Source organism: Lacerta agilis, chromosome 14 (genome assembly GCF_009819535.1).
Source record: "Lacerta agilis isolate rLacAgi1 chromosome 14, rLacAgi1.pri, whole genome shotgun sequence".
NCBI classification, from domain to species: Eukaryota; Metazoa; Chordata; class Lepidosauria; order Squamata; family Lacertidae; genus Lacerta; species Lacerta agilis.
In genome coordinates, this window is record NC_046325.1 from 22112185 (window position 1) to 22132274 (window position 20090).

General features: G+C 40.1%; 2 protein-coding genes across 2 annotated transcripts; both read left to right on the forward strand.

Annotated features, from left to right (window-relative positions):
- The first annotated feature begins 526 nt into the window (after nucleotides 1-526).
- LOC117057661 (vomeronasal type-2 receptor 26-like) lies at nucleotides 527-9654 on the forward strand. Its single transcript, XM_033168500.1, has 5 exons — nucleotides 527-669; nucleotides 2638-2929; nucleotides 4288-5133; nucleotides 6382-6603; nucleotides 8683-9654. The coding sequence occupies exons 1-5, from the start codon at nucleotides 527-529 to the stop codon at nucleotides 9652-9654; spliced, it is 2475 nt and encodes an 824-aa protein (XP_033024391.1).
- A 3489-nt stretch (nucleotides 9655-13143) lies between these two features.
- On the forward strand, nucleotides 13144-19840 carry LOC117057663 (vomeronasal type-2 receptor 26-like). Its single transcript, XM_033168501.1, has 5 exons — nucleotides 13144-13260; nucleotides 14512-15360; nucleotides 16634-16855; nucleotides 18543-18666; nucleotides 18939-19840. The coding sequence occupies exons 1-5, from the start codon at nucleotides 13144-13146 to the stop codon at nucleotides 19838-19840; spliced, it is 2214 nt and encodes a 737-aa protein (XP_033024392.1).
- Nucleotides 19841-20090: the final 250 nt, after the last annotated feature.

The window sequence follows — 20090 nt, forward strand, 5'->3', positions numbered from 1 at the left end:
TCAATGTCACACTACATCCAAATGCCAAACCTGACTCAATAAAATAAGTGATGAAATTACAGCTAATGAATATGTTTTCTCAAGCTGTTCCAAACGCTATGATCTGGATGTCTTGGGGACAACTGTGAACCCTGTAATTATCTAAAATTATGGCAATCCTCTCCCTTGCCAAAATGGCATGTATTTTCAGTGACCACTTTCATTAAAAGCAATCATGGTGGAAAAAATGTGTAAACTATGCCTGCATTTTTTTACACTGCAGGCTGGACAAGTCATACTATTGGGAGCTTTAAAGGCCATAGAATATCACCAGTAAACAGCAGGATCTAGTGATGCTATGACTGCTTGCTCTAAATTGGGGGTAGAGGCATTGTATACAAATGGATTAGGATGCAGTAGGTTTTGAAACAGAAGGAAAGGATTCACTTTACTGATTGCAATGCTGATTTTGTTGCTATGCCTACTGATCGTATGGTTGGTGTTTCTTCCCATAACCGACTGCAAGGCTCTTCCCTTTACTTGCAACATGGGAGATCCCCTCTGGATCCCACATAAGTATAACCAGCAAGGTGACCTCATCATTGGCAGTATTTCTTCTCAGTTCTTCTCCTTTTTTGACACCATATCCTTCAAGCAACACCCCAATTTAATGTTTATTGAAGATGTCCTGTAAGGAATTTCTTGTTTCTCATAAAAATGCTTATGGGCAGGCTATAATAATCCCTTAGGTCAATAATAAAAGAACTCAGGCATATCCAAATTTGGTTATACTCAGATTAAACCTACTGAGTAAAAGCAATTCTTTTCCACATCTACAATTTACCAATTTCCTGCTGCTTCATATTTCTCTATAGCTTTCACAATATCTGTCTGAACTTATGGTCAGTTATCCTCTGTCTCATGTCATATATACTTTTCTCCTTTTGTGTTTTTAGTTCCTGGTATATTTTAAGAATTTATGAAACCATACACAATTACTGCTAGTTCTTTAAATTTCTGGTATTTTCCACAAGTCTTGCTTTCAAATTTCCTTTCACTATCTTATGTACATTCTCAGTATTAAATATGAGCTAAAATCAATTCTGTCTTCACAAAAGGATGACAACTATGCCCTATTTATTGTGGATAGAGCTCCAGAAATACAAGTTATGAAACTTATAAATGGTGGCAAACTCTGTCTTTTCCTGTTCCAGTTAAAAAAATATCCTTCCTTTCATTAGGGAACCTATGCATGACAATACTAAAAAATAATTAATATATCCACCAGTTTTTGTTTGAATTCTTCATATTTTTGAAGCTGTGTATACATTGATTCTAAAGTTGTACTTTTTAGGTATGATACCAAAAATTAAATGCTTGTTCCAAAGTTTGGGAACTTGCTTTATTAGAATAGCTGACCAACTATGCATTTCTACGGGACAGTGTAAAAATGAAGAAAAAGAGTTTGGATTTGATATCCCACTTTATCACTACCCAAAGGAGTCTCAAAGCGGCTAACATTCTTCTTTCCCTTCCTCCCCCACAACACACACTCTGTGAGATGAGTGGGGCTGAGAGACTTCAAAGAAGTGTGACTAGCCCAAGGTCACCCAGCAGCTGCATGTGGAGGAGCGGAGACGCGAACCTGGTTCACCAGATTACAAGTCTACCGCTCTTAACCACTACACCACAATTGCAGATGTTTGGTTTGATTTTATTAAATATGTCCACAAGGAAGAACCTTGTTTCTCACCTCCCTCTGCAAATTAATGAATTTAGTTGATTCATTAATGTGAAGGAAATGCCTTTTCACCCCAAAACTTTGGGACCCCAGGCCTAGTGAAAATAGCTTACACGTGGTCACAGAGAAAGCAGCAAAAACCTGAGAGAAAGTGATGGGAAGTTGTTCTGTTTAATCTAGATACTTAAAAATATTTTTTTTGTTTAATATACTGAAGGTGGCCAGCTTCTGTTTACTGTACTGACCAAAGGTTGTTGACTTGTCCTGTCTGCTTGACCCATATACAACTATGAACCTTGTGCTATGTGCATGGTTAAAATTGGCTGAGGCAGACATACAGCAAAGGTTAAACAGTTATATAACAAAGGCAATATGTGATTTTGACATAATTTGGTTTATTATTTGCTTGTTATAGAAATGTATAAAAGTCTTAACAATTTCCTTGTTCATGACAGGACTTTTGGGTTTTCACCCGAGGTGCTGTCCTGCTGCACATTTTGCCCTGTCTATTTTAGCATGCTTTGCTATGAATATTCCTTGGTTGTGTTTTAATTCAAGAAACTTCCTACCTGGGAAAAAAAAAATTGGTGAGTGGGATTGGCCACGCACTTGACAACAATATATGATATTATTCCTCTTTAAGTGTCGTCCCACCCGTGACAGTAATGTTTTATGTTTTATTTTATTCTATGTTTAAAAATACACTTAGCCTTTTATTTTTATTGTACCAGTCTGTTGTGTATTGTTTTTGTTTCTGTTGCTAGCCCAGGTTTTTTTCTTTAAAAAAAGATGTATGACTCTATGTATGGGAGGGCAGGAGGGAGAAGTCTGTGTAAAAACAATTTGGGCTTGGAATACAGTTCCTGAGTTCTAGGAGATTGATGTGAATGGGATTGTGGCCTATGTTTTCATTACAGTGCTGTGACAAAATACTACCAGCAAGTCCTGGCCTTGGTGTTTGCAGTGAAGGAGATTAATGAGAATCCCAGGATTTTACCAAATGTCACACTGGGATTCCATATCTATGACAGCTACTTCAATGAAAAGATGACTTATCAGTCTACCTTGAACCTTCTCTTCAAAGTGAAAAGGGTGGTCCCCAACTACAGGTGTGATACACCAAATAATATAATAGGTGTCATTGGGGGTCTTGGCTCAGAAACCTCCCTTTACATGGCTACCATCTTAAGCATCTACAAGATTCCTCAGGTACGTATGTGAGGCACACAGGGTTTTGCAAAACAAAATGAAAGTAGTGTAGTTATTTTGGCATATTTTGCCTAATGCTAAGTATAAAGCACAGGGACCCAGGTGGCGTTGTGGGTTAAACCACAGAGTCTAGGGCTTGCTGATCAGAAGGTTGGTGGTTCGAATCCCTGCCACGGGGTGAGCTCCCGTTGCTCGGTCCCAGCTCCTGCCCACCTAGCAGTTCCAAAGCACGTCAAAGTGCAAGTAGATAAACAGGGACCGCTCCAGCGGGAAGGTAAATGGCCTTTCCGTGCGCTGCTCTGGTTTGCCAGAAGCGGCTTTGTCATGCTGGCCACATGACCCAGAAGCTGTCTGCAGACAAACGCCGGCTCCCTCGGCCTATAGAGCGAGATGAGCGCCGCAACCCCAGAGTCGGACACGACTGGACCTGATGATCAGGGGTCCCTTTACCTTTAAGTATAAAGCACAAGCTGAAAATAGGTTATTGACATTTAGCTCCCTTGAACTTTTGCCAGTGCTCTTGTTGTAAACTGAAAGGGACCGAAATTAAACAAAAAATAAAATAAATTAGAAAGATTTATTTAAAGCTAAACAGATAGATATGTACATATGCAAACTTAGCAGTAACTTAAATGTAAGAATCATTTAGTGTTACATTCAGTTAAGTTTCATTCAGAGTAGCTCCATTGAAAGTAGCTAACATGACTAAGCTAGGAGAATTAATTTCATTGGGTCTATCACCCCTAAGTATAAGCCAGAGTTGCAGATTTATGAAGATAACAGTAATTTATGGAACAATAATTCTATCAATAATCCATATAAATGACCAAAATGTGAGTTGCATCCTTGCTACATGTTTAAGTTCCTATCTATATAACTATTTCATGTAAAGATTGAACAGAGGGGAATTAGGATTACCAATTATAGCTTGCTGAATTTCAGGCCCATGACAAATACTTTTGTTTATTCCACCAGGCATTTTAAGGTAGTGTATGGTTTCATGATAACTTTTAATTTTTTTTCTTCTCTGCATGGCTTATTTTTTATTTTATTTTATTTATTTCATAAAATTTATATACCAGTTAATTGTAAAAAGTGAACAAACAAACAAACAAACAAACCTCAAAGCAGTTCAGGGGAAAACTAGAGTAAGATGAATCCAGGATCCATGGTATAGGATTCAGAATGGCCTCAATTGAAGATATGTTCAAATAAAAATAGGTGGGAAATGTAGGTTAGAAGCAAGGAGAGAAATGGATGCAAATAGGACAAAATAAATATTTCTCAACTATATCCTCTCTGAACACACAATTAACTTCTGATCTGGTTTCAGCAATACTTTTTCATCTTTTTTATAGCTCTCCTACTACTTATTTGGACCTCAGAATATTAAAACCCAGTTCCCTTTCATGTACCGCGTGGTTCCCAATGAGGAGAATCAGTACCATGGGACCATTCAATTACTTCTGCATTTCCAGTGGACATGGGTTGGGATTATCACATCAGGCAATGATGAAGGAGAGAATTTTGTGCAGACCTTGGTACCAAAGCTTTCCCAGAAAGGCATCTGTTTGGCTTTCACAGAAACAATGCCATCCCAGACAGACTTTTCCAAATTACTTGATGACGACCAAAGTACAGGGAACATGGCCCACCTTGTTAACAACCCCCAAGCAAAAGCAGTTATTGTATATGCAGCAACTGCACCTGTACTTCATATGATGTCTTTGCTGTATCACATACGGACAGTAAATATGGCAGGGGCATCTCTAGGAAGAGTGTGGATCTTGACAGCTGACTGGGACTTCCCAGCACTACAGTTTCACAGAAGCTGGAGTATAGAAGTCTTTCAGGGAGCCTTGTCCTTTGCTGTTCACAGCAATCCAATAGACAAATTTCCAACATTCCTTCAGTCTTTGAATCCTTATTCACCAAATGGAGACAGTTTTATCGGGGTCTTCTGGCAGCAAGCTTTTGTGTGCTTACTTTCAGATTCCCATGTGTCTGAGGAGAGTAGTGATGGTTGCACATCGTGGGAAAAACTGGAGGGTCTTCCTGGAGCAGTTTTTGAAATGAGCATGATTTCCCAAAGCTACAGTATATACAATGCTGTCTATGTCTTAGCTCATGCTTTACTTGCAATGCACACGTTGAATCTGAAGCACAGAGGAGTGGGGATGCTTTCAAATACACAACCGTGGCAGGTAATAATAACTCATTAACCAAAGCATCTGCTCTTGAGAGTCATGAAAAGATGTGCAACATTATTACGTTTGAGCATTGTGTGACACCACAACTCTGTAGATCCGGCTTTAACTTCTCAGTTCTCCTTGTCAGTGTATTTTTATAGTGAATTCATGCATTCTGCTTTCTCCCAAGCAGTTAAGAATGCTGTTCGTAGTGAAATGTTTCCCAGTTCCAAATCCTTAGTGAACCTTCCTCTTCACTAAAAATTATGTATGTCCTTCTGTATAGATGCTGCCAGTTGGATCTGATGCAGACACAAACCTTGATGCTGGCAATCCATTATTTGCATCTCGAGAGCTAGTGTTTTTTTTTTTAATGAATACAATTTGTTTACTGCTTGATTATAAAAAAAATAATCTCTAAACCATTTGCATAAAATATAAAATAGAGGTTTAAAAATGTTGGCTTTTAAAAATCAAAATATAAATAAAATGAGCAGTTGGATTTTTCATTAGAAAATCAAGTTACATACTATAATAATGTCAAAATACAAGTCAGTTACTTTTAGGTCAAATAATAACATTTTAGAGTTGTCTAGCATGAAAACCCTAGGTCTTATTTGCTTGTAGTGGCTCTGTCAACTCTGGAAGGACTACCTTTCCTTAAATATATATATATATATATCTACTTTTGTAGAGAAAAGAAAGAAGTTATAGCTGTTTCTTTGATTCACCAGTAGTACATGGAGGAAGGGGAAATGAAGTTGACATCTCTCATCTCCTGAGTCAAATCAGGAACCTTCCATATCAGTTCAAGCTGAATCAGGCTATACTGCAAAGCACTGAGTCAGGGTCTGAACTGAATCTTCACATTGGCATGTACTATCAATTTTAATAAATGTGTTTATATGGTTAAGTTGCCTGATGCAGCTTGAAAGATATAAAGGTGGGATATGGGTATTCATCATGCTCAAAATACGGTATTGGCCTGAATATAAGCCTCACTTCTTTTTCCTAATTCTGACCATGAAAAGTTAAAGTGCGGCTTAAATTTGTGACCTTACAAAAATAGGCTTTTACGATATCGCTTTTACGATATTGTTTTTTAACCTGGTTTTACCTCTTCAATTTTTGTTTCATTCATTCTTGATTATATCAATAGTTTATATTCAATGGATAATAAGGAAAGTTGGATGAAGAACACAACCTTTTTATTGTTTCCCATTCTATAATTTTTTAAAGCTGTTTTTACCTTTTTGATTATAGCTCCATCCTTTCTTGAGGAGAATCTCTTTTAACAACAGTGCTGGGGACCAGGTGTCTTTGGATGAGAAAGGTGAATTAGACAGTGGATTTGATATTATGAACTGGCTTACTTTCCCAAATAGATCCTTCCTGAGGGTGAAAGTAGGGAGGATAGATCCATGGGTAAGCAGAGAGTTCACCGTTAATGAGGAGATCATCATATGGCACAACGTGTTTAATCAGGTAGGACCTGACTTTTGATTTAAGTTTATGAAACATCACTGATTCATATTCCAGAATGAATCCTTAATTTATACATTTATACATCCCCACAGGGATGGGTGCAGAGGGAAAAACTATATCTCGGCCATAGCACTAATGTTTGTTTGTTCTGCCTGGTTTACACATTAATCTGCAGTAGTATGAAGCTCCATAAACACATTTAGATGTATATATTTAAGCACATTTTCTCTTAAAATAAACCTTTGAAAATGTAGTTTAAGATTTCCATTCATAGCATAAAATTTGGTCTTTAGCAGTTTGTGCAATGAGTATTGTAGGACCACTTCTCTTGACCCAGAAAGGATGAACTTACTTTGCATGCAAGATATGCTTTCCTGCTTTTTCTCATGTCATTACTTTCCTTGTCATTGATTCATTGAGATCAGCATATAATAGTGGTGTGTACCAGTTACAAGATTTATCTTGTGTCTGTAGCACAGTGATGAAACTCAATCTGTTTTAGAGATGCTCAACTCAACACCCTCTCAAAATTCAAGCATTTGTGAAGGCAATGTCTTAAAAATGGCATACTTCTTCAGCACCTCAGTTCAAAGAGTGACGCAGGAAATCTGGAGTTATAATCCAACTCCATACACCTTCAGTCTGGGCATGTGAGAGCTGTATCCAAATGACCCTCTTTGTCTTCCAATTCACACAGTATGAATATGATGCTAACCCCTAATATGTACTATCCTTTTACTTCCTGTGAGTGGGTGGTGCTGTGGTCTAAACTACTGAGCCTCTTGGGCTTGCCGATCAGAAGGTTGGTGGTTTGAATCCCCGCAACAGGGTGAGCTCCCGTTGCTGTGTCCCAGCTCCTGTCAACCTAGTAGTTTGAAAGCACGCCAGTGCAAGTAGATAAAGAGGTACCACTGTGGCAGGAAGGTAAACGGCGTTTCTGTGTGCTCTGGTTTCCGTCACGGTGTTCCGTTGTGCCAGAAGTGGTTTAGCCATGCTGGCCACATGACCTGGAAAGCTGTCTGTTGACAAACACCACATCCCTCGGCCTGAAAGCAAATTGAGCGCTCCAACCCCATAGTTGCCTTTGACTGGACTTAACCGTCCAGGGGTACTTTTTCTCCATATGACCCTCTTTGCTTGGTAATTCACGTAGTATAAATCTGCTGCTAACCCCTGCAATGTACTAGCCTTTCACTTCCTCTCATTTATAAATAGGTGCTGCCTTTTTCCATGTGTAATAACATGTGCCAGCCAGGTTCTATTAGAAAAAAGAAGGAGGGGGAGCCATTTTGCTGCTATGATTGTGAACCATGTCCAGAAGGGAAGATTTCTAATCCAAAAGGCAAGTATTTGCCAATTTTTCAAATGATATCCTCCTGACTTCCAATGGCTCATTTAGCTTTGCATTGATTTAAATGACAAACTCACAATGTATAAACATATATGTAAGGACGCTCAGTGGTTGCTCATGAGGAATCAGCCAAGCGCAGAACTTCTATAAACTAAGTTCTTTATTGTGCAGATATTTACAGTGGAGCAAAAGTTCAAACGTCCATCTCATCCCTCTGCAGAGTCCCGGAATTAACCCTTCTGGTTCTTTGTCCAGCAAAAGAGGCGCGGGATCCTAAACCCCCGCCTCCCCCTTTTATGTCTTTCCTGTCTGCGAACTCGGGGCGTGGGAAACTGTCCCTGTTCCCAGCTTCCCCCTTGGTGCTCAGGCTCTGCGATCTCTTCACAGCCCCTGCGCCGACTTCCTGCCTCTAACTCCCCCTCCCCACTGGAGGAATGGTCGTTTCCTGCTGAGGAGGGGGATGACGAACTGGTGAACAAAGGGGGTGGTTCCCTGTACTGCAGGCTCTCCCGGGATGCTACCTGTCGTGGGGAGGGGAGTTTCCTGACAATTTATTTAAAGATGGGCATTTTATAGACCTAACACAACACATTATAAAAAAACACTAATCCATGGATTATTTCATAACCCTATTTATTTGGGGCACAGAATGCAGAAAGAAGCATCACACATGTTGTCTTTCTCACAGTCTCTATTCAATAAACTTATGGCCAGCATGTGTTTTCCAGGATTATGTTCAGATTGTTGCCTATGTGCTAAATTCATTGACTGAGGTGTCAACATGGCTTTCCTTCCTAGAAATGGACAATTGTATGAACTGTCCAGAAGATCAGTATCCAAATGAAAACCAAGATGGATGTCTTCCCAAGATGTTACAATTTCTGTCTTACGATGAAAATTTGAGTATCACTTTAGCTTTCATGGCATTTTCATTTTCTGTGACCACAGTTTTGGTGTTAAAAATATTCATTAAATACCAGAAAACTCCCATTGTCAAAGCCAACAATCGTGGCCTCACGTTTACTCTGCTCATCGCCCTCTTGCTTTGCTTCCTCTGTTCTTTGCTGTTCTTTGGAAGACCTCAGACAGTGACCTGCCTCCTAAGGCAAACAGCTTTTGGCATCGTCTTCACCTTGGCTGTTTCATGTGTGTTAGCAAAAACCATCACAGTGATTTTGGCATTCATGGCCACAAAACCAGGATCCAGGATGAAGAACTGGGTGGGGAAAAGACTGGCAGCTTCTATTGTTTTCTCCTGCACCATCATTCAAGGAGCTCTTTGTACTGTGTGGCTCGTTACTTCTCCTCCATTCCCCCATTTGGACATGGGCACTTTGGCTAAAGAAATTGTGGTTGAATGTAATGAAGGGTCTGTCCCTATGTTTTATTCTGTCCTTGGGTACCTGGGATTTCTGGCTCTTGTCAGCTTTGTTGTGGCTTTTCTTGCTAGGTCTTTGCCCAGTACTTTTAATGAAGCCAAGTTCATCACTTTCAGCATGTTGGTGTTTTGCAGTGTGTGGGTCTCTTTTGTGCCAACTTACCTGAGCACAAAGGGAAAATACATGGTGGCTGTGGAGATCTTCTCCATCTTAGCCTCTAGTGCTGGATTATTGGGTTGTATATTTGCCCCTAAATGTTATATAATTTTACTGAGGCCTGAGCTGAACAGCAAGGAGCACTTAACATGGAGAAATAAATAGGAGTTAGAATCCAGTGTTCTTTCTTTGAAATATGAGGTGCTTGGTGTACATAAGCTAGCTTAAGTCACTTGTCTGCATCTGTCAGGAAACCTAAGTGGTTAGACATGGGCTTCATGCGCAAAATTTCTTCTTTATTATGCAAATTATTCCCTCCCCCCAGTGTCCACAAAATGTCCCAAAGGAAGATAAACGACCCTGCACTGTTGGCAGAATGCAGTTGCTCTAATGTCAGATGTGATAACAATATGTTAGGCAGTACAATTTATTGAGTGAAAGTGTGTGAGATTTTTTTGTCTTATTTCTTAATTTATTTCTTCAGATATTCTTATTATAGTTATCCAAGGAGCTCAAGGTAGTTTACATACATCTCCCCCTCCCCATCTTATCATCGCAACTACCCTTTGGGATAGTTCAGGCAGAGAGTGAGAGTAGCACAAGCTTCATGGTTGAGTGGGGAATGAAACTCTGATCTCCTATGTCCTCGTGCATCATTCTAGGCACTATGGCACATGGTTTAACAAAATAAGTGATATAATTTCCCACAAATATTTGTCATCCTGCATATAATTGTGTAGGTTGTTGCATTAGTCTGCAACTGGGGAATTGGCATTGTGTGTTTGTTTCTTCCATTGTCAAATGTGTGATTGGTTCTTTATTTGTAAATTACAAATAAATAATATACTTTTAAATAAATAACAGAAAGGTAGGTAAATAGGATTTCAACTGTCTGATTGATGACAGGCCACAATGTGTTTAGAATGCAGCTGGATTATTTTATATGCCCCCAGTGTATCTTAGATATATAAATACCCTTTAAAAAATTTTTCAGGTCTCAATTTAACAAAAATAATCTTCCATTACATTTTTATCCCTCATTTTGACTCTCCCCTCCCACTACTTCTCTAGTAATTATACTGCACATCCCTCTTAACATCATCATCATCATCATCATCATCATGATTCTATCTACTTTCTCCAAAAATCACCTTTCAACTGTTTGGTTTTATACCAATCTTGCTAATGTATTTAATTGTTTACAATACTTCTTTAAATCATCTACATAACTTTACTCAAGAGTCTTCCTTCTTGATTTCTTATTATTCCCATAAATTTTGCCATTTTTGAGTACTCCATTAATTCTGTAAGCCACTTGTTTGGGATGGTATCTTCCTTCCATCTCTGCGCATGAAGCATCCTAGCGGCTGTGGTTACATACATAAAGATTCTTCTGGTCTTTTGATATGTCATGTCCTATAATAGATATATAAATACTTGATCTGGATGAAGTAAGCATGGAACAAGGAATTGAGGGGGATGCTCATGGAATTGGCAGATTACACCAATCTGGGAGGGATAGAAAATACCTCAAAAGATGCAATCAGGATTCAAAATGACCTTGACGGACTGGGAAACTGGGCCATAACTTACAAAATGAATTTCAATAGAGGCCAATATAAATCGGTACATTTAGACTGGAACAATCAGATGGACAAAACTGGACTGCATTAACAAAAGTATATTGCCCTGATCACAGGAAGAAACAGTACAATTCTATTCTGCCTTGGTCAGACCACACCTGGAGTGCTATGTCCAATTCTGGCTGCCGCAATTTAAGAAGGACATTGAAAAGCTGGAATGTGTGCAGAGGAGGGTGACCAAGATGATTAAGGGTCTGGAAACCAAGTGTTATGTGCTTTTCAACAGTGGAGAAGAAAGGGATTTAATCATTTTAAAGCAGAGTGAGGCAACAGTAACAGTAGCAGAGGACAGGTCATTCTTTCTGCCAGCAAAGGGGCTTTCCTGCATATTGTTGTAGCCACCACCATTGTGTTGGGGCTTTGAGCATTTTGCAGAGTGCCCTTGCAAGTTGCTATGGAGCCTGCCAATGCATCACAGAATCAGTGACTTAATAAACAGGTTCCCTGGTCTGGTATGAATCTCAGAACTGATTCTCAGTAGATGATTGTTGAGGGGCCCCATCCACTACAAGAGGGAGAGAGGGAGGGAAGGAACCCTCCTCATCACATGCCATTGGTGAAGCACCATGCTGGCTACCATATTGCTGGGGCAGAGAAACTGGTGGCAGATCCAGCTTCCAAGGAGCATATCTCCCCCTCCTTCCCACTGAATGGGAGGAATGGCACTGCTGCTTCTCACTTGCCATGGGCTACCTGCTACTTACCCAGGCAATCATGATGGTGAAAAGTGCACGGCAAGCGTGAAGTGGCATGCCACCCAGCTACTGGAGGCTGCCACCCTGAGAGCACCACCTCACCTTGCCTCATGGTCAGGCAAGTCCGCAAAGAGAAGCAGCTCAATGAGAAATCAATCTGTGAACACATGTAAATCATCATGTTCAATTTCCGGTATCTCTTTTTAAAGAAACACAGGTGCTGAGCTGAAAAACACACACCTTATTTTAGCTCTCAGAGAGTCAAAGACAGCCACACTAGAAGGAATCACCTGCCCTGTACAGATAAAAACTGCTGCTATCAACACTTGAGGATGATGGACTACTACTGAGAATGAGGTGGCATTTGTGTGCGTGGTTGCTTTAGGTTACAACTGGTCATGCATTCCTTGGGTCATCTGAGAGTCCTCCGTCTTCTTTTCACATTTGACATTATCTTGTGTAACAGTTCCTTTCTAAACTGTGTTACTATTGAGAATTAGCATCATAATTGCAAACTTGACAATGCCTTCAATGGGAGCTTCCTCTACAATCACATATAATGTTAACAATCTCACTGTGACAGCAGTACCAAAGAAACCTGAGAGTGCTGCCTCTTCACAGGAGTAATCACGTCCTGGTGAGGAATGATGATATAAACCATAAATTATAAGGCTGGATATATGAAGTCATCATGAAAACCCTAACATAATTCACATTGTCAGAAGAAATTTCTGAATTTCTATTACCAGCCCCCCCCCCCCCCCAGTGTAGAACACAGTAAACAAGCCTAGGCCTGTATTGGGATCTCTACCCTAATCACACCCACCACCTCAATGGCAGGGATGAGGAACCTGTGGCCCTCCCAATATTACTGGACTACAACTCCCATCATCCTTCACCATTGACCACACTTTCTGGGGATAAAAGGAATGAGGGTCTAATAACATCTACAGAACTACAAGTTTCCTATCCCTGCTTTACAAATTTATCCCCAGAAGTAATTCTTCTGGATACAATTTCTTTCACAATATCACACTAAGTCCAAGTGTTACAGCTGACACAATGAATGCAAATTATGAGATCACAGGTAATAAATACGTTTTCTTCAGTTGTTCTGTTCTCTATGAGCAGAATGCCTTGGGCACCTAATTCTGAACCCTGTAATTATCTAAAATCACAGCAATCTTCTTCGTTGCGAAAGATGGCATGCATTTTCAGTCACTACTCTCATAAAAAGCAATCATGATGAAAACAGCTACTTCAATGAAAAGACGACCTACCAGACTACACTGAACCTTCTATTTAAAGTGAAAGAAATGGTACCCAACTACAAGTGTGATACAAAGAAGAATCTGATAGCTGTCATTGGGGGAATTGACTCTGAAACCTCCCTTTGCATGGCTACCATCTTAAGCACCTATAAGATTCCTCAGGTGTGTATGCGAGGAACAGAGAAGCTTGTGAGGGAAAATGGAGTGGTGGGGGGAAGACTCATGGAGGTATATCTTGCTCAGAGGTGTCCAAACTAAGGCCTGTGGGCCGGATAAGGCTTGAGGGACTCATTTATCCAGCCCACTGCCACTGCCTGCTCATACTGGCCCGCCGCTGCATGGAGTGGCTGCCCACTTCTGGGTCGGAGAACACTGGAAATAGCTTGTGCACATGCACAAGCATTATTTCCGGTGCACATCCGGGTTGGAGGGGGCCCATGCACCTGCGCACAATCTATTTCCGGTGCTCCTCCAACCCAGAAGTGCACCAGAAATAGTGTGTGTGCGCACATATGGGCATGCTTCCCCACCCTCTGGCCTGCTGCACGATCGGCGGTGGAGACACCAGCCCAAGGCGTGCTAAGTTTGCTGATCCCTGATCTTGCCTAATGATACTTGGAATACACAAGTACCACACACATAGTGTGGTAAACAATTTTGCCTACCTGGGTTCCACCATAACCAGTAACCTCTTAATCAATGCTGAGCTAGACAAGCATATTGAAAGAGTAGGTAAGAATACCAGTCAATAAATGTTTGTCCAATGCTGCTACCCACAAGGAGTCACAAATCCTGTATCTACTTCATAGTGGTATACAGTGGTACCTCTGGTTACAAACTTAATTTGTTCCGGAGGTCCATTCTTAACCTGAAACCGTTCTTAATCTGAGGTACCACTTTAGCTAATAAGGCCTCCTGCTGCCGCCATGCTGCCAGAGCGCAATTTCTGTTCTCATCCTGGGGTAAAGTTCTTAACCCGAGGTACTACTTCTGCGTTAGCGGAGTCTGTAACCCGAAGTGTTTGTAACCCAAGTTGTTTGTAACCCGAGGTAACACTGTATTGCCTTAGCTCAAGAAAGGTGTTCTTAGCATTTCTGCTTTTCACATCCTAGAATCTAGACAGACATTTCTGCCCTTAAGAAAAATAATTGATGACTGCTTGAAAGATGAGCTACTGTAGAGTTTTATGTCCAACCTTTGACCCAGAACCACTTTCAGGTTCCCAACACTGCGAGATGGAAAATCTACTATTAATAGCCATAATGAAAGAATGTGGACAAACCAGTTCCAAACCCTAAAAAAATGAGAGAAATTATTGTGGGAGGGAAAAATAATAATATTTCTCCAGAAAGCACCCTCTCAGAAAGCACACATTGTTTTCAGCAATATATTTTTTATTTTATTTTCTTGTAGGTCTCTTATTTCTTATTTGGCCCTTCACAGAGTATGAAAACCCAGTTCCCTTTCATCTACCGTGTGGTTCCCAATGAAGAGAATCAGTACCATTTGGTTGTCCAATTACTTCTGCATTTCCAGTGGACATGGGTTGGCATCGTTACATCGGGGAATGATAAAGGAGAGAATTTTGTGCAGACTTTGGTTCCAAAGCTTTCCCAGAATGGCATCTGTTTGGCTTATACTGACAGAATGCCATCCCTGACAGAGTTTTCTAAATTACTTAATGAGTACCATACAAAAGGAGATATGGCCTGCTTTGTTAAAAACCACAAAGCAAAAGCAATTGTTGTATTTGCAGAAACTTTATCTATACTTCATTTGATATTCTTGCTTTATCAAATACAAACAGTAAATATGGTAGAGACATCTCTAGGAAGAGTATGGATCTTGACAGCTGAATGGGACTTCCCAGCAGTACAGTTTAACAAAAAATGGAGTATAGAAGTCTTTCATGGAGCCCTGTCTTTTGCTGTCCACACCAATCAAGTAGAGGAATTTCAACATTTCCTTCAGCCATTAAATCCTTACTCATTCAGTGGAGACAGTTTTATTAAGGACTTCTGGCAGCAGGCCTTTGACTGCTTACTTTCTGATTCCCAGGAGTCTGTAGAGAGCAATGGAACTTGCACAGGTCAGGAAAAGCTGGAAAGCCTCCCAGGACCATTTTTTGAGATGAACCTGTCTCCCCAAAGCTACAGTATATACAACGCTGCCTATGTGTTAGCCCATGCTTTACATTCAATGTATGCATTGAATCTGAAGCACAAAGCAGTGGCAGCACTTTCAAACTCACAACCATGGCAGGTAATTTTTAATTAAGGAAAGCATTTTGACAGTCATGAGAAGAGCTGTAATACCAGTATGTGGCTGGGCTGAAGCAGCCAACTCAGGTGGTTTAATCATATGGGGCAGCAGCCCTGCAGGCACCATACCCACTTTTATCACTGCTGCAAGACCCCAGGAAGTAAGGCTTTGGTGGGCAATGGGGTTGGGAGCTACGTGCTCATTTTGCCTTAATCATGAGAAAATGGGTAATACCAAGGCCGGCCTGCCCATAGAGTGGACTGAAGAAGCTCCCTCAGGTGGTGGAATCTGATGGGGCAGTGACTCCAGTAAGCTAGGCTTTGGTGGTGGTGGTGGTAGAGCAGCAGATTCTCATTTTGTTCATTTCTGGAAATAGGATAGGCTGGCTATGCACCATTATCACCACAACCACCACCACAACCACTTATACCCCACCCTTCTGACTGGGTTACCCCAGCAGCTCTGGGCATCTTCCAACAAGAATACTGAATACTGCACATCAACCATTAAAAGCTTCTCAAAACAGAGCTTCCTTCAGATGGTCTACATCAACTTATGTGGTTTTTAAACTCTTTGACATCTGACAGGAGGGTGTTCCATAGGGTGGGTGTGACTACCAAGAAATCATTCTGCCTTGTTCCTTGTAATTTCACTTCTGGTAATGAGGGAACTACCAGAAGGCTTCGGAGGTGGACCTCCATGTCTGGGTGAACAATGAGGGTGGAGACGCTCCTTCAGGTATACAGGGCCAAAGCTGTTTAGGACTTTAGACATCAAAACAAATACTTTGAATGGTGCTTCAAAATATACATTAAAATCACCAGTAATTTGGCAGGTTTTCCAACTATTATACCTTCAAATTCCATCTTTTTATTTGTTAAAAAAATTCTATATATTTTTTGATTTCCCAGAATTGAATGGAGGAAGGCAAAATGAAGCAGATGCCCCCATTTCCTGAGTCAAATCAGCTACATTGCAAAACAATGAGTCAGGGTCTGAACTAAAGCTTCTCTTTTCATCTTATTCTTATTTTTTTTTTGCCATTCATCTTTATTGGTTGCTTTTGACAAAAGAACTGAATCTTCTCATTGGCATATACTTTTAATTGTAACTATTGCCTTTATATTGTTTTTAAATAGTCTTGTAGAGCATGATGGAAGGAAAGGTGTAATATAGTTATGATTGAAACAAACCAACAAAGAATGATGGAGTAAAAAAATCTTATTGTCCTTCCTCTATTTTTCTTAAACTGATTTTACATCTTCAAATTTAGCTTCATCACTTCTTGAGGAGAATCTCTTTTAATAACAGCATTGGTGACCAGGTGTCTCTGAATGAGAAAGGTGAATTAGAAATTGGATTTGATATTATAAACTGGGTTACTTTCCCAAATCGATCTTTCATGAAGGTGAAAGTAGGGAGGATGGATCCATGGGGAGGCAGACAGTTCACCATTAATGAAGAGATCATCACATGGCACAAAGTGTTTAAGCAGGTAGGGCCTGAATTTTGGTTTCAGGTACAAAATATCAGTGAATATTCTAGTAGGTATCCTCAATGTATTTATTCATCTATTTATTTGCAAGATTTATATCCAATCATTTAGGGCTTTAAGATGCTTTACAAATATATTTGAAAATAGTATTTCATACATACAGATGAAAAATGTCCACTTTAGAACACATTGCCACCTTCACTCAAAGTACTTTCACCCAATCGATTTTTAGCTACCTTTTAAATTTTAAGGTAGATCTCTGTGGAGTGTATATAGCACCAGCAGTCAACACTGAGCACAGCTAAAGTTGTGAACTATTGGTATGCAAGAAAGAATTATTTTGCAAAATATTATGTCATTTTTGTCAAATTATGTAGGATCTGGAATCAAGTTTGGAACTGCCCGTTCTAGGGACCGTTCTTCCCATATGAGAAGATTATTTGTGCCCAACTGTAAATGATGTTAATGGTTTGAATGCAATTAAGTTAAATATTGTAAAAATTGTAATAGAGGTCATAGGTGTTCTGAGTATCCATGTGGCAGGGGGAGAATCTGTATCAGTCCAGAGCACCTCTGTTTGTTTGTTTGTTTGTTCTGTGGTGTTTTTGATTAATCTGCAGTGTTAAACAGCTCAAGGAACTGCGTTAAAAATCTTGAGCAAATGCATTTATTCTTTAAAATCAAAAATCAAAATATATTTTCTTTAAGATAGTCATTTATAAATTTTATTAAAGATGAAAACTGCATTGAAATAGTTATGAAGTGTCAAAGCAAGAGATAGCTGTGGAAATATATGGAATAGTTCATGTTTAATTTGTCCCTTGTCATATAACGCACTAGACTTTTGTGGGGCATCAATGGAGCCATCATAGTGATTCTTTGTGCATTGTGCATTGTAGGAGCAGATATCTTGACCCAGAAAGGCTGAACTTGTTTTGCTTCCAAGCCACCCCCAGCCTCTGATGCCATTACTTTCCATGTGACTGATTGATGGAGATCACTATATACAACAGCTGTGCACCAGCTAAAAGATTAATCACGTATTTGTGTTTTGCAGATACAGCCTGTTCTCCATGAAAGGGAGATATTGCTTCACTGAATCCCATATGGGAAGGGTGGTGGTGGTCAAAAGAGATTATTGATCCCCATTAAAGTGTTGGGTGGGGGAAATGTCATGGCCCAGTTAAAACCCTTTTATTCCAAGAATCATTGAGACGACTGGGTTTCTGCCTACCTCATGGAGTTTTGGGAATATAGCCTCTTCTTGCTGGAATAAATCTCTCCCTGCAGAAGAGTCATAACACATTGGTAATGCATCTGTTCTGCATGCATGCATGCAGAAGACAATATTGAGATAATAGGATCAAAGTAGAAGGCAGTTTCCTATACTTCCTTCCTGTGTTCCTCCTGCAAGGAGATAACGGTGGTGGTAAAACCAAATGTAAAATATACCCATGCAGGAAAAATGCAGCACTTGCTTAAAAAGGGTGGCAACTTTTGGCACCCTAGCACCAGAAGGACTCAGGTCAATAGAGAGTTCGTGATCCAACTCAATACACCTTTAATTTGGGCATGTGAAAATCTCAATCAAAACACCCCTATTTGCTTTATAATTTTGATAACACAGATCTAATTGATCCACACTCTCAAATATACTACCCTTTTCTTTAATTGCATTTCTGAATAGATACCACCTTCTTCTGTGTGTAATAACATGTGTCATCCAGGGTTCGTGAGAAAAAAGGAGGGGGAGCCATTCTGTTGCTACAATTGTGATGCATGTGCAGAAGGGAAGATTTCTAATCCAAAAGGCAAGTATCAACCCTGTTGTCATGTGAGCATGATTTCCTCTTCACCTCCAATGGCTCAGTTAAGTTTTTGTGGATTTGAATAATTAAGTTTGCAATGTTGAACTTTGTATATGTTCATTGTAATTTTATAGGGCTAACACCACATGCACATGTGGAATGCTGTTTCTGCAAGATTGTGAACATTTCTTTTCCAGGATTCCTTCTCATTCAGACATTTGCCTATATGCTAGTTTCATTGAATTGAGTTGTGATCATACTTTCCCCCCCTCTAGAGATGGACAAATGTATAAACTGCCCAGAAGATCAGTATCCAAATGGAGACCAAGATGGATGTCTCCCCAAGATGTTACACTTTCTGTCTTATGATGAAAATCTGAGCATCACTTTAGCTTTCATGGCATTTTCATTTTCTGTAATCACAACTTTTATGCTATCAATATTCATTAAATACCAGAAAACTCCCATTGTCAAAGCCAACAATCGTGGCCTCACGTTTACTCTGCTCATCGCCCTCTTGCTTTGCTTCCTCTGTTCTTTGCTGTTCTTTGGAAGGCCTCAGACTTTGACCTGCCTCCTAAGGCAAACAGCTTTTGGCATCATCTTCACCGTGGCTGTTTCATGTGTGTTAGCAAAAACCATCACAGTGATTTTGGCATTCATGGCCACAAAACCAGGATCCAGGATGAGGAACTGGGTGGGGAAAAGACTGGCAGCCTCTATTGTTTTCTCCTGCACCGCCATTCAAGGAGCTCTTTGTACTGTGTGGCTCCTTACTTCTCCTCCATTCCCCCATTTGGACATGGACACTTTGGCTAAAGAAATTGTGGTTGAATGTGATGAAGGGTCTGTCCCTATGTTTTATTCTGTCCTTGGGTACCTGGGATTTCTGGCTCTTGTCAGCTTTGCTGTGGCTTTTCTTGCTAGGTCTTTGCCCAGTACTTTTAATGAAGCCAAGTTCATCACTTTCAGCATGTTGGTGTTTTGCAGTGTGTGGGTCTCTTTTGTGCCAACTTACCTGAGCACAAAGGGAAAGTACATGGTGGCTGTGGAGATCTTCTCCATCTTAGCCTCTAGTGCTGGATTATTGGGCTGTATCTTTTTTCCTAAATGTTATATAATTGTCATGAAGCCTGAGCTGAACAGCAAGAAGTACTTAGCAAGGAGAAATTTGTAGAAGTTAGTAGCTTGGGTCATATATTTCTTCTGAGATTTTGATGCGAGTTTGGAATTCTGAGCTGATTCTTCTCCTGATGATCCAGAGCTGTCTCCACCTGACTTGAGCAGGGGTCCATTGGACACATAACAGAACTCCAGAGATATTTGCAATATTCCCTCAATGTATCTTTCAGAATCATTTTATTTATTTGTTTTAAAAAACTGAATTTCTCAGAAAACTTGCTTAACATTTGAAATGGCTGGTTGAA

Bases quoted from the DNA above. Each gene is read 5' to 3' on its own strand.
- LOC117057661 (XM_033168500.1), top strand. From the start codon at position 527: ATGGGAGATCCCCTCTGGATCCCACATAAGTATAACCAGCAAGGTGAC. The intron at 670-2,637 runs GTAAGGAATTTC...TTTTCATTACAG, and splicing joins ATGTTTATTGAAGATGTCCT to TGCTGTGACAAAATACTACC. The intron at 6,604-8,682 runs GTAGGACCTGAC...TGTGTTTTCCAG, and splicing joins GGCACAACGTGTTTAATCAG to GATTATGTTCAGATTGTTGC.
- LOC117057663 (XM_033168501.1), top strand. From the start codon at position 13,144: ATGGTACCCAACTACAAGTGTGATACAAAGAAGAATCTGATAGCTGTC. The intron at 15,361-16,633 runs GTAATTTTTAAT...CTTCAAATTTAG, and splicing joins CAAACTCACAACCATGGCAG to CTTCATCACTTCTTGAGGAG. The intron at 16,856-18,542 runs GTAGGGCCTGAA...ATTTCTGAATAG, and splicing joins GGCACAAAGTGTTTAAGCAG to ATACCACCTTCTTCTGTGTG.